This window comes from Boleophthalmus pectinirostris, unplaced genomic scaffold (genome assembly GCF_026225935.1).
Source record: "Boleophthalmus pectinirostris isolate CB_2022bp ecotype Guang Dong unplaced genomic scaffold, ASM2622593v1 HiC_scaffold_22, whole genome shotgun sequence".
Classification (NCBI taxonomy): Eukaryota; Metazoa; Chordata; class Actinopteri; order Gobiiformes; family Gobiidae; genus Boleophthalmus; species Boleophthalmus pectinirostris.
The window spans coordinates 29,123,667-29,139,157 of NW_026571190.1; the positions used below are offsets into that span (position 1 = coordinate 29,123,667).

A 15,491-nucleotide genomic window follows, 5' to 3' on the forward strand; every position below is an offset into this window, starting at 1 on the left:
CGTTCCACTTACCATTCGGAGCCTTCTTTTCTTACCTTGCTGACTATCGATGTTTGGGGTCTGACTCTTGTCCCAGGGCGGCGTCGCTGTGTAGTCATGCCCCTCTGTTTCTTTGGCCTCTCCAACTCTGAAGGCTTAAGAGAGATTGACAAGGACTTCAGTGGTCAATACAGAGCTTAGACATGGGTGAATTCAAAAGGAAAGTTTTTAAAGACAAACTTTGAGTGTGTAGTTACAATTCAACTGCTGTGTTTTTTTTCTCTTTTTGCGGTGAGAGATCAAGTAGAGATAGCGCCGCTGACCTAGTAGCAATTACTACAGGTCATGGTGAAGTACTCCGCGTAAACCTGCAACCCCCCAATCAATATTCTGATACTTGTAAGCTCTTAGCCATAATAGACTTTCTCTGTACTCCGCAGGAATCTTTTCATGTGCGGCGTTTTCATTACAATCTCTTTTAATGATTTCGTCAGATCCGTTAGATCAATGGCAGGGTTTCTCTATGTGGAGCTATATGGAATAATAAAGTAAGGCATGTGTAAACTGGTAATGGAGCAGTAGGGTGTCAAGGTAAGGATGAAAAAAAAAAGACGCGTAGTTTTCAGGGTCAAGTTGAGGTTTTATTAGAGTAGGGTGAAGAAAAGGAACTGTATGCAAGAGGTCTATACTCCGAGCAAAACCACAATTAGTCAAATATCTCTCAGTCTGATCTATATGCTACACATCTTTCAGTCATCAAAGTTAGTGATGGAACCATTAAATAATTCTAATTACAAGTCCAGTTCCAAAAACAGAGATGGTGTAAACAAAAGTGCAAAAAATAACAAGAAAAGGTTTGCAAACGATCAGATGAAATATTTTACAAGTTTTAATTCTTTGTTTTCTGTTGCTATTATAAGTAAAGGATGTTTGAATGTGACAAAAACACTCCGTTTTGAATTAAAATGAAAGCTGCTTTTTGATGAAACTTAATAAGACTTTAGCGCGTGTCTCGCAATCACTCGTAATCAAAACAACAATTTCTATGCGGTTTTCTACTCACCACAGTCTTGTTCTCGCCACAATTTCTGGAACTGGGTTTGTAAAAATTGACAATACATTTGACCATACGTGTGCTTCATATAAAAAACACCATGTGGATCATTTATTATTCATTATAATCATGGGGGAAAGGGTACTATGTCCAACACTTTCAGGTAAGATAAGTTATTCCTAGTACTACGGGTTAACATTCAAATTCAAATGAAAAGTCAAAAACGGGAGCGTACACCATCACTGTCTCCCATTAAAGCAACTACTGCACCAGTCCAGTCCATTCACTTTAAATGTGTATACAAGCAACCAGTCAGTAGCACAGTAATCAGAGCTAAAAGTAACTGCCACAAACATATTTAGGATGTCACTCCCCACGCCTCCTTTTTGATATGTTTTCTTTTACTTTTTTTGTTCTTTTTCAGACGTACTGTGTGACATTTCGCTCGCACATATTAAGCAATAAGATAAATAGTGTTTTGTGTCGTGTATGTACGCGCTGGCCTCCTCTGTTGAGTGGCAGTAGTAGTCCAGATCGAGGCGTCTCCGGCCAAGCAAACAGAGGTGGATTAACACAATGTAAAAAGAATCCAACACACCACCATGTTGGGAAATTTTCACGTTATCATCACCATTATTATTATTATTTTTTTAGAAGGAGTCCATGGCCTTGAATTCACTGAGCGCCTGGACCGGGGAGATGTGTTTCTTTTGAGAGCCCCTCCGGACGCGGGTTTGGCATTCTTCGGGTTTCTCCCTCTTCACCAGGGGTTTCTTCTCCGGGGCTTTCATGCGCCAGGAGACCACGGGGGAGTTGACCGCCGCCGTGCCGTAGACCTTCTGGTATTTGGTGGAGGCCACGTAGGACGCCTTGACCGTCAGCACCACGGCGTTCATGAGGTTCTTGGCGGCTTGGATCAGGGAGGTGGCGCTGTCGAGCTGCGAGGAAAAGACAAAAACGAGCAAATTAGTGAAAGTTTTAAGTGTAATAGATGTTTTAGTGTTGATTGTAAACAGGTAGATACGGCAATACAAAACAAAACAATACAAAACAATTCAGTCTTTTTCTCTTTTGTTCAGTAGAAACTGGCAATTCCTTGTCTGAAATTATCCAAATGATTCTAATGTAGGTGTATGAAGATTAAAAACACACTGCACTTCCTGTATTACCACTTGAAGAACCAAAATATGCAGGATTTGTGTGTTAAACATGAGTAAATGAAACAAAATACAACTCCAGGTCTGTTTGTAATAAGGAAACATCATTAAAACACAAATCAGAAAAGAGTGTAATATTGGTGTGATTTGTTTGCAACAGAAATGACAATAATTTTATTTTGACAATAATTTTTGGTATATGACATATGATCCTGATTTATATAAGTGGTGACAAACTAATGCTACACATATGTAATGTCAGAGTCCAGTTGTTTAATGTATCCAAACTTAGAGCTGCTCGATTATGGAATAAATCATTATCATGATTATTTTGGTCAATACTGAAATCACGATCATTCAAAATACTATATTTCAGTTACACAATGCCTTTATTCTAGCCTGATTCATCAGCTGGTTTCACTTTGGAGAAACCGTCTGACCTCGCAGCATTAGAATTCGAATTAATTTAACCAATCTCTACTATGTGGTCGTGACGTACGTAATGCGCCGCTAACGGGCCAAGTGCAATAACGTCTTTCCCCTTGATAGAATTCACCAAACATTCTCTTTGTTCCATCTTTAAATCCTCGATCTCGGGAATTGTTGACATCACAGAATGTATGGCTCTTCGCTGATGGGCTGGTGCCCGAACTTGCACTTTCGGGGATTTTGCAAACCGTCTAGTGTATTCCGATTCCTAACCTTGTTGCTGGAGAGAAATGCAACTGAGTGGAGGCACTAGATGGTACCAACCTGGCTACATGTTTAGCATTTCTCTCTAAAAAACACATTATTATTGATAATTTACACAAAACTTTTAACATGAAAATAAATATAGGCTACATATATGTACCTAAATAAATGAATAAAAAATAAAATGAATAAAATATACTTTGATAATGAAATACGGCACAGAAAAACATAAATGTATGCAAAATAAACTATATCCAGCTATTCTACAATCTCTATACTTAAAAAAACAACAACAAAAAAACACCTATTTATATAAAAAATATCCCAAAATAAACTTTGTTAAGCTTTAAATCATGTCAACTTGATTATATGAGTTTGGAGATCGTTTGACACACAAATCAAAATCGTGATCAAAATTCAATCAATTGCATAGACTTAATCCAAACCATAAAACACAAATCAAACCTGTATTTCTTTTTACTTCTGTGAAAAATGCTTCCTGTGATAAATTCAAATGTGTTATTTACTTTGTGGCTCTACTTTCACTAAGGTTCTGAATGATGCTTGACCCCTCTCAGAAGATTAATAATAAAGTGAGTAGGTCGATCTGGTTCATCCTGCCAAAATGATAAATCAAACCACAACATGACATAACAAGGCTCTTAGCACATACGCTCAAGGCTCTACGCTCATAATAATGAGAATGTCACAAATTATCACAGTATTTGTTGACGCCGGTCAAAAAAGGACTCGTCAAACAAAAATACTATTATTATTCATTGTTTTATGTTGCATCATTTCACAGAAGCGAAGTCTTACTTTTTGGTAAGTGATGAACATTCTTTTTTTCTGATTCTGATCTGATAAAAAGGATCAAACTGTAATTTATTCTTGCCAAGATAAATGCGCTCAATATCATGCGTTGTAGAGTAAACGCTGCTAAATAAGAACAAACTTGAGACTGCTAAATGTAATCTGTAAATTTTACGCAACGCTCTCTCGACTAATAAGTACAGGTCAAATGCAGGTCAGCTTTTTGTCCACTCAGACACACTAAGAATCATGGGAAAATAAACTACCTGACACTATTCCAGACACTTGATTCTCTGTCATGGTGCATTTTCAAGGGATTATTTTAAATTTATGTTGATTAAGGACACCACAATCGCGTTAGACAAGCCAGATGCATTGCCTTGAGTGTTAGTTTTCAACAACCTCCATTAAAAAAATAAATAAATAAAATTAATACATCTAAACTACATGCATAAAAACAGATAAGACAAGACACATAAGTTACATACAGATAAAATATATACAACACATTTCAGTGGATGCATTTTTCATTGGAAACATACAATCATTTTAATAAACTTTTCAATTTGTTGTTATTGGTAAAACAGCACATACAGTTGTAGGCAAATATTTGAGAACTACTACTATTATACGAGGAAACTAAATCAGATCAGAAAATTTGTCTTAAAGAGTTGAGCATGACTTTGTCTTGGTAGCAAAGTCTTTTCAAGTTCTCTTTTGCTGTTTTAATTTGATCTTCTTGTCCAATTTTGCCCTGTTGTTTTATGATTGTATATTTGATTGTATTTTTAAGTACAGGCTCTATTCACACTTAGGTCACAAACCAGGAAGATGTTTGGAAAGATGCGATGACAGCTTCCTTTGGGCTCTGTTGGCAGTGGTAAGTCTGACAAAATCTAAGAAAAATTTTAAAATGGCCCAGTTTTCTTCATGTACATGTCATTGTAGGGTTCTGTTATGTTCAGCCTATGAACAATTACAACCATACCTCAGTTTTCACCATTTCCCCACTGACACACAACTCCGAGCGCACTGGGTACATGGTAAATTAGAAGAGATGGGGGGCCAAATTCAAGATGATTCCAAACAGCACATAAACGTACACAGTCTTCATTTTGCTACACTGGAAGCTGTCATTGCATGTTTCCAAACATCTTCCTGGTTTGTGACGTAAGCGTGAATGAAGCCAATTGAACCCAAGGAACAAATAAACTATTCCAGACAGTTGTTTCTGTGTCATGGAGAAAGTGGGCGGGGCTAAAAGATGTTCCTAAGGTTTGAAATCAGGTTCATATATAAAGCTGCATTGTGTAACTTTTCTGGTGGAAGGTCCGTCACCTGCTTGTCTTCATGGATATTTTATTGCTTTGTCTGGAATGTCTCAGTACAGTATTAAACATATTAAACATATCTTGCATTTACTCAATAACATGGGTTTTTATTGACCTAAATACTTGCATTCTTAGTTGAATTGTAACTGCACACTCGAGAACGCTTGTGGGTAAAAACGACAAAATATTTGATCAGAAGTGCCTTTCGTTAAGATGGTGATGGTATTTTTGGGGCTTAAGAATGCAAAAATCTGAAATCACCCTCCAGAGTGGAAAACCATAGAGTCTCTCTCTACATTGCCCAAGACACAAAAGTCTGTTCAGATTTGCTCACGTCACGTACGCGTTTACGTCACAGAAACAAACATGTTGGATGGCATGCATACCCAATCGAATTCCACACACTTTTGCGTCACCGTATGCACGCAGATTTCCTCCTGTAACTCTCGTCTAAACACGGAATAAAAAGTGAAGACGCGACGCCGCTTTTGCATCTCTTCATCATATAAATGTTGCTTTACTGTGAGTGGGCTCGCCTCTCCACAGATCATATAATTTGTCCCTGTGGCGTCACATGCGTCTCTGTAGCGATTAATAAGTGAGATGCCATAGTGTGGAACATTCCAGGCAACATCTCCATGGAAAGAAGCAGGTTGTAGTTTATCGGATGACGTCACAAAGGTTCTCCAGACCCTAGTTAGTGGTGAAAATCTTAATTAAACCTGACCACACTGCACTTATCTGCCCGTGACGTCTTACTGTACAGGGTCATGTAGCTTCGTTAGCGGAGGCAGAGGCAGGGTTCAGGTGCTCCTCTGTCTGGTTTGTTTGCCTGACATTTAAGGGTCAGCGGTCAGTGGGCTTCCGACTCCCGCAAACCAAGGAGAGTCAAACTGCTTAGGCTTAATGAGGCCGGTTTCCAGCTGCCCGCCATGAAAAGGATTACATCGCAGCAGGCCCTCCGTACCTCACTTGAGACGGACCATCACCGGAAAGACAGAACGAATCAAGGGTAGATAAAGGCGTGTGATGCTGTGATGATAAAGCTATCTCACCGGATCATTATAGAGTGTGTGTGTGGTCAGGAGGAAATGTGGTGATATAATTAGGGTAAGTTTCTCAAGGGAAATGCTCTTTAAATCCTAATCATTATGCATTCACTGATTCATGTCAAAAGGTGCGGCGGCCATATTTACAGCTAAAGTTTAAAAACACTTCCTGCATTATCACATGACATCACAAAAAAAAGTGTGGTTTTGTAGTGCGGGGTTTGCGTGTTAGACGTGTGAATGAAACAAAACACTACTCCAGGTGTGTTTTTGATGAGGAAACATTATAACACAGATCAGAAAATAGCTTTAGCCTTTTAATTTTATGACTAATACAAGATCATTTTCAAATTCAGAAAGCCTTGGCATTGTTTCTAAGTGGTAAAGCTTGACGTCAGTTTGAAAATTTACACAAAAGAACAAACTAAAATAAAAAATATGCCTTTTCTTTATTTTCATATCAGAAAAACTAAATCTAATTCAGTGGCTACCAAAATTGGATTTCAAGACAGATGAGGTAAAAAATAGAACAGACGACAGAGCTTTGCAGAAAAGGTATTTCAGATTTTCTTTTGTCCACAGACGTGTAATATCACTATTCTCGTCAAAACACAAAATTTAACCAGTGACACGACAGCTTTACTGATGCAATCCTGCGATGTCATGTGGTAATACCGGAAGTGCTCCACTGTGCTTTCACTCGAATCATTTGGATGATTTCAGCCCTAGAATTTACCATTTCTACTGAACTAAAAGTGAAAGGAGCTGTTAATTAGAAAACTCCTGCTTCATCACGAACTGGAACAGAGCATTTCCAACTTTGGAGATGTAAACAGACTATTAATAATGTGAATGACAAAAAAAAAAAAAAAAAAAAAAAGTCCAGGCACATTTTTGATGAGGTAACAGCATTAGGACATCGTTTAAAGGTGCATTGTGTAACTTGTCTTGTGACCTGCTTGTCTTTGTGGAGATGTGCCTAGAATGTTCCACAGTGTAGCCATAAAGTTAAGAATCTCCTTGCAGACTTTCAGGCCAAATTACTGGTTAGATTTGTGGAGAGGCAACCAAAGTCATTGTGAGAATTAATGTTTTTAAAGTCATTCTGGTGTAATAAATAACACCTGTAGTTGAAGAAATATAAGATAGTTTAGTTTAACTCCATATTGTGGACAATTTAAACCAATGTCTGCAACCTGTTTGTGTAGACCGGGGTGTCCAAACTTTTTTCATTAAGGGCCACATATCTAAACACAGAAGAAGCAGAGGGCCACACACTGACGCTCACTACAGGGAATAACTGAAATGTGTGCATGTTTAACATGTTAGAAAGAGCCATCAGTGTTTATTTATGCTAAGATCCTTAAAACCACACACTACATATTAAGTATGAGCTTTATCAAGGTAGATTTTCAAAAAAACTTGCAGTAAAAAATATTTTTGAATTGATGCAAGGTAATTTGGGCCAATTTACCTGGAAGTCTGAGGGCCAAGAAAAAATGGTCTGAGGGCCGCATTTGGCTCCCAGGCCATAATTTGGACATGCCTGGTGTAGACCAACAGGTTGCGAACCCTCTCATGGAAAGTTACCCAGTGCAACCATTAAAGCTCACAAGAAATCTTTCTGTGTAATATATGACCTAATAATTTTGTGATATCATCTGGAATTGCAGTGTTTCCCGCAGCACTTTATAGTTGAGGCGGCTGCCCAAGTTGAGCATCAAGTAGCCCCCGCCTTGACTACGTCCCTCCGAACCACGTGAATCCTTGCAAAACTACGGTCGACGCACAGAATCTTCGCGCACCCCTGCTCCTCACTTCTTGGTAAATGGTCACATTTTTCTATAGCGCTTTTCCACCTTCGAGGCACTCAAAGCGCCTTACAACAAGGAACCACTCACCCATTCACACACACATTCACAAACCAGTGTACGCAGACACACAGGTTAAGTGTCTTACCCAAGGACACAACGACAGCATTCATCTGTGGGAGCTGGAATCACACCAGCCAACCTGTGAGTCTGTGGATCTGACTGCTCAACCTGTGATGTTTATGTCGAGAGCTGAACCACCAACCTTCAGATCAGTGGGCGAATGCTCTACCAACTGAGCTACTGCCTACTTCTTCTCCATGCTTGGAATCTCCACCTCGCCTAACCAGTTTTCTGTGGGAAACACTGAACTGCTAAATTAATCTCACCCTGACAATTTAATAGTATAATGTAACATGGCAAATTTCTTCAAAACTATATTTAACCGGCAACATACCTTAACTTTACTGATGCAATACTTACATAATTTAAAGGTGCACTGTGTAACTTTTTGGTTCGTTTGCTTGTTTCTGCCTAGAATGTTCCACAGTGTGACATTAAACAATTCTACCTTACATTTATTTAATTACATGTGTATCATAGCTCGGAAATACCTAGAAAAACAGACATTCTCACAGTGAGCAGAGTCGCCTTTCCATAGACTTGATATGCAACTTGGCTTGGTTTGGACTCCATGAAGATAGAAAGCAATGACACGTGCAAAGCATTCGACGGACCCTCCACCAGAAAAGTTACACAACATACGTAAACACAGATGTGATTTCAAGATATCTCAGGATTTTCAGTTTGGCAGGGTTTTTGTTGGAACCGTGTTTTGGCCTCAGGGAGCAGCATTACCATGACAACATAATGGCACCTCATCTATACTGGTATTGAAGACAAGAGAGACTGCAGCGCGTCGCCTGCTACCAATTCTGCCTTCATTCTTCCCCTGCCAACACAAGCTTGTCTTACATAAAAAAGGATGTAATTAGCGTTCACCAGACAGCATTTTAATTGAGCGTGCAAACTATTTTTACCTTTGCAGCTCATACCGTATGCAGAGAGAATCACACTCTGCGGTCGTAACCTCTTTGTTTAATCATACATTTGATTTCCAGGTATGAGATTGTTTCATTATAGCGAAGCACACATGGATATGACTTATGTTTATGAAATGCAAGGGGTGTAGGTGTCAGAAAACTCATTAATGTTGTAATTAAAATGATCATGGTTGAGTAAAGAGGAAAAAAAAAAAAAAAAAGCTAATTGTTAGAAGAATAAAAACAGTCATATCTTTGAGTCTGTAGTGATTACATAAGGGCATATTTTGACTCTAAACTACGTGGTCCAGCGGCTTTTCCTGATTTCACGGGTTTTCTTCAGTCAAACATAAAAAAAAACAAAAAAAAAAAAAAACAAGACTAGTTCATTTTAAACATTTTGCAGTTTCTTAATGGATTCTAAACATCCGAATTATTTACAACAAACAGTCCAGAGTGAAGTTTTGCCACTTGCACACACAAACATTAGCAAGCCAACAATGCACTTCCTGTTATTTGAACGATAACGTGCTTTATAATTAGAGACAGAGCTGCTTATACGTGCAAAAAAAGGTTTTGGTAACTACATAGGAAAAAATAAGTGGTGTCAAGCTACTTGTAAAGCCACAGCTGCCCTGGGACAAACTGACTGCCAATCTGCGCCATTGTCCCCTCTGACCATGGCTAATACATGTGCACAATAAGGATGTGCAAAAATATAAAAATATTGATAAATCGTATTGTCTGATATACTGATACAGTATCGATATCGTGGGCTGCTGTATCGATGTGTCTTTTATTTATTTTTATGTGTTTTTATTGGTTTTACTGATTTAATTTATTTTTTTGGTTTATTTATTTCTATTCTATGATATAGTTTTATTTTTATTTTACTGGTTTTATTTTATTTTACTGGTTTTATTTTATTTTACTGGTTTTATTACTTTAAGACTAGTATTATTTTAGTAGTTTATTTTATCATCTTATTGTTGTTATTTTTTATGTATTTGTGCAGCACTTTGGAAACAGTTTGTTTGTGAAATGTGCTATATAAATAAAGTGGATTGGATTGGATATATCAACAAGAGTTATTTTTTGGTATATTTTACTCAATTATTTTGTTACAGAGCTACAGTTTTGTTTGTTTGTTTGTTTGTTTAGTGGAAGGAAACTCATTTATGCAACACTTTTGATATTTTCACTGTTTTAATGATTAAAATGGGTGTGTTTCATTTTAACTTTGCACAAGAAGTGGTTTAACAAAGACTTTTCATATCACAGCCATGATTTAGCCATTATTTTTTATTGAACCATATCGAATCAATTTGAAATATATCATATCGAACCGAAAGTGCATTTGACCTGTGTATCGAGGTATGTATCGTATTGGCAACTTCTTAATGATACCCAGCCATAGTGCACACAATACTTTCATAGCAGGAGGCAAGGAGGGAGAAGTGTCTTGCCTAAAGACACAACGACAGATACAACCACTAATGCACTACCTTGTAAACAACATTCTCTGACTATTCGAATAAATAACTGGCTAAATAACTATACTTCTGCTTTTGCTTTTACTTATCTGCAAATGTGATAACCATGTGTGTTAGCAGTATTTTATTGCATTTAGAACTTCATAGTTTTAGTGGTCAAGTTTTATTTCCCAGGCACCCTGAACGCATCATAGCAGAGCACTGTCTTAAGTAATTGTCGCTGACAGATATAAAACTCACTTGTGGCAGATATTGGATTTGTGAAGTGAGGGAGCTATGTGCTGTGTTCTGCTTCTGTCAGACCAAAGCTGGAACGCTGTCTGTCATCACTAAAGTAGGTACCATCGATACAATTGATACTACAGCTGAGGTCATCAACATTCCCTGGGGGTGTGACGCTAACTGTGGGCACTGCTCTGTCTGAAGTGCTGTTAAGACTTAACTCTGAGCTTCATTTTAACACAATCCCACCATAAAGAACTGATATAGAACTGATTTTTGTTGAAAATCAAACACCTAAACAGGACGATGAACGGTTGTGTTGATCATAGACTCCTGAAAATGTGATGTTTAAATCCATTTTGTTGTATTTGTTGAGTTCTGAGACAACCTTAAGTGTGTTTCGTGGCTCCATTGTAATTTTTGAACGTTCCAGCGTATAGATACATGTACAACACCCTCTGGCATGATATCACTGCAAAGTATCAATAGGCTCTGGCTGGGGAAGGATTATAAACCGAACTGAAGGTTAAGTGTAAATGCCAACTGCAGAATGGTGACCTGTGAGCTGTGTTACTTCAGGCATGAAAACTTTATCCTGGAGTAAAAGGACCCACTGTAAATCTATCTGGTCTTATTAGCTGCTTATCAGTCTGGAGCCACCATGGAGACCTTAATGTGCTCTGCCCTTTAGCGAGCTGTATGGGGTTGATTATGATCTCAGGTCAGCCATAGGTCTACCACCCACAGAGTACAGTGTGCCATGACGAGTATATGTGCAGTGTGGACTCACCCCGGACACAATGAGCTCTCCGCCCAGATTCTGCACCTCGGCTTTCACTTTGCTGCAGATGTTGAGCTGGTGACAGTACAGGGCGATCCTCTGCAGGTAGGCCAGCAGGTCCTGCTTACAGGCCGAGTCCGGACACTGTGAGAGACACAAAGGACAAACAGTCAGGGTGAGTTTATTTTAACAATGCCAGATGATATCACACAGTTCTCGAAAGTCCTATATTACACAAAATTAGTTCTTATGAGCTTTAAATCATGATATAATGTTGTCACCTCCATCAAAAACATACCTGGAGTTGTGTTTTGTTTTATTCAAAAATGTTTAAAAAATTGATTATTTAGGCTGAGGCTGGAATTGCCCATCTCTACTGAACTAAAGGCAGGTGGTAGTGGTTATCTTGAAAACTAAAACTACATGACATCACAAGGTGGAAGAGAATTTTCAGCTCTGGAAACTAATAATGAAGGATTACTTCAACATGTGTGAATGAAACAAAACACAAATGCAGGTATGTTATTGATGAGGAAACAATATAATAACATAGATCAGAAAATAGCTTCAATATTAGTTCAATAAGTCTATTAATCAGTTCCAACCATGGGCATAGTGGGTGTAGTACGCGGGCGTACGCTATCCACCCACTTCTCCCGATGTAAGATATAAAATAGCTACAACTTAAATGTCAACCCAGAGCTATTGGCAAAGGTGAAAACAACCTGCATAGGCTCATGATATCTGCACTACTGTCCTATAGTGACCTGAGACATGATGGGACCAGGACTGAAACCAGAACTAAAACAGGACTAAACCAGGACTAAACCTGGACTAAATCTGGACTAAATATGAAGTGAACCAGGACTGAGTTTCGAGACAGGCCCAGAGGTGCGTTGGGTGACCGCGGGCAAAAGGACCTGCGCAGAGTTCCACGCTCACGAGGTTAAGCGTAGCTGTCCCCTCATTGTGCTCTGCAGACACCCTGCTCTACGGGCTTGGGGTTCTCTCTCTTTCAAGTCCAAGATTAGTCCTGGTTTAGTCCTGGTTCAGTCCTGCTTTAGTCCTGGTTTAGACCTGGTTTACTCTTGGTTTAGACCTGGTTTCTGGTTCGGTCCTGGACACGTGTTGTAACCTATGACTTATGTTCTGTAGGTGATTATGAGTGGCGTTAATGTTAATAACATGATTCCGTATCATTTTGGGCGGGGGCGTCACAAATCACTCTCCCCCACTTAAAAAATCCCCACTACACCACTGGTTCCAACTTGCTGTTACATACGACACCTTCAGAACCACTTTCACCACTCTAAAGAATATTTAGTTTAAAATTGTTAACTGCTATGGCAACAGACCTATCTACCTAAAACCTTTGGATAAAAGATAAGATCAACCCCTAATAATTTTAATGGTTTGGTAATTAGGATTTACCTTCATCTTAATAAAAAAAATATAAATAAATACAATAAAATGTGCATATTGAAGCTGGTAAAACATACATTGCACTTGGATTCTTATTGATGATATACTATGCCCCCATCTATCAACATTACATTCTAATATCTGAAACCAAATAGCACAGACCCAAATGTACATTAGTTAAACCGCATTACACTTAGACCTAGACAGACTTTATTGATCCACAAAGGAAATGGACACAATATTATAGTATTATTGTGGAGAGGCTAACCTAATGTACATATTAAAACAAGTTATCATGGTTTCAGTCATGATCAGCATTTTCTGCTGCATCTTCTCCTGATGACTGTGAGAAAAGTTATTACGACTGAAAGTATCGGCTAAAAACTGAGCCACCTATTATTGATGAGTGGATACCAACAATCAGGCCTACTTACACAATGAAACTGTTAATAGCTCAAATGCCAATCTTTGAAAATAAGTTACTGACTTTACCAAAACCTTAACATTTGTTTTATTTTGTCTTGAAAAAAATAAAGGTAATTATGTACAACTGTGTGACAGCCCGGTCTCAGGACACTTTGATGTGAATTTCCTATTTATATGTAGCAATAAATGTTTGAAAAAACTCAAAAGAAGTTACCAGCAATCATTACTTGGAAGCAAATCATCGTGAGATTTATGCAGGCCAACTTTCTGTAGCCAATACAAGCTAACCTTCCGCAGAAATATATTAGAAATGTGCTATAGAAACTTGCCCTGCTCTGACAGACACGATGACCTTTCTGCACCTATGCCTCACTTTATCTTTACAAGGAGCTGCTGTCACGGAGATTACATTAAACCAGCCTGAATTTCTGAGCACTGAGAAACTGTCTGTGGAAACTGAGGAAATAATTTCATTACTTCTGGAAAAAAGAAAAAAATGTTTAAAATTAAAATTGTTTACTTTGCTTTGAAGTGATTAGGGAGGAAAAATATTGGGTTAAATACAAAGTGGAAATTCTCCGTGCAAAAATGACTTGTTATAGCGTTCTTTGAGTGGCTGTGTTTGTATGAAGCCACAAGAGGCAACAACAACAAGTCTAACAAAACCAGTAGGAGTCCAGAAATGGTGGTCACTAATTATACGCTTTAGCGCCGTGGAGGGGCCTGTGTTGTTTAGCATTTCTTTTCAGATGTGGGCTGCAGCAGGTAAGACTTTCAAAAGCTTGGAGAGCTACACCACAGGGCGCCACCACATTCATTTCATGTGTGGAGAGTTATTGCTGTGCATGTCGCGAAGGGAGAAAAGAACGGATCAATCACACATGAATGAGCATATCGCGTTCTAACACAAATAGAACGCCTATCTGTGCACTGGGTCTGTGTGCCATTTTACCGGCAAATGACCAAAATCACAGCGAGCGCCAAATGGAGCAGTGGGGAGGGCAGGGGCAGACTCTTCATGGCGACTGCTCCCACTCCTCACTCTCTTATTATGTGTCTGGGCCCCTTCCAGGATTGGCCATGGCCCACTAAGCTCCCAGTGAGTTAAGAACACTGCATCAGCTGCTCGAAGTGCCTACGACAGATTGGACTACACATTTTACTAAAACACATTTAACGTCATTATAGTTAAGATTTTACAAAACATTTTACACTCTCTTTCCCAGTCTGGCCATTTTTTAGGTTTAAAATAGCTAGAAATCATGGTATCATACTAGGGAATTTCATAAGAGTTAGATGTAGAGTAGGCCAAAACACCTCTAATGCACACACACAGATTATTATTTGACAAATATCAATATAAGAAAACACTTTTCTGTTGAAATTATGTTTAAAGTATCAGAAAAATGTGTTTTGTAACAATAAATTGAGTGTACCTTTCAGATAGCATTCTCTATAGTGTAATGCCATCATTGTCCAGCTCCCAGGCCACATACGGCCCTCTGGCTGACTCCGCCTGACCCGTTTAAGCAAATTTGTAATTACAAAATCAACATATTTTATAATAGTCTGCGTTAACGTGACCCCTCTACACAGACCATCTGCATCGACCAACGTGCACCTCCGGAATGTTCTAACTACGCGTTGAAATGACGTAGTCAATAAGTGATTGGTTCTCTCTACATACTACTCTACAGACATACTGCTGTTTCAATATACATTGAGTCATAATGTGTTTAATGCAGCTTTGCACACATTTGTTTACGTTTTACATAAACAAAACTTAAAACCACTAATTTGCATAAACTATAAGCGCTGAAAAAAAACCCCAAAAAAACCCAAAACACCTCAATCCTTGTGCCTTGATGCGGTCAGCTTCTGTTGGATTAAAGGACACGGCTCAGTGAAATATGAGTGTTCTTTCTGTGACAGAGGATGTGCTGCTGATGGTGAGTCTATTCTGTGTGTATATCGCATTGTAGATGGTTCATGTTAAACTTAACTTTTCAGAGATTATGAGTCTGCAGGTCATACATGTAGAGAGTAAATATAAATGGACATATAGTCTTTGTAGCATTTCAATGATTTAATAATACAGCACACTATAGTCTTTTATCCATAGCATAGAGGTAAAAAAAAAAAAAAAATACTGTATGCAGTGTTATCTTCATTTTAAATGTCAAAAGGGTTTTGTAGCACCGGGTGTTTTCTTTTCTG

General features: G+C 38.5%; 1 protein-coding gene across 1 annotated transcript in view; it reads right to left on the reverse strand.

The window, feature by feature from the left end:
- Window positions 1-607: 607 nt before the first annotated feature.
- Window positions 608-15,491, reverse strand: part of ctnna2 (catenin (cadherin-associated protein), alpha 2) — a 303,010-nt gene continuing 288,126 nt past the window's right edge. The window contains exons 17-18 of the mRNA XM_020930497.2: window positions 11,436-11,570; window positions 608-1,971 (exon numbers count right to left, since the gene is read on the reverse strand). Of these exons, the coding sequence (XP_020786156.1) occupies window positions 1,684-1,971; window positions 11,436-11,570 (423 nt within the window). The 3' untranslated portion in view covers window positions 608-1,683. The remainder of the gene's footprint in view (window positions 1,972-11,435; window positions 11,571-15,491) is intronic.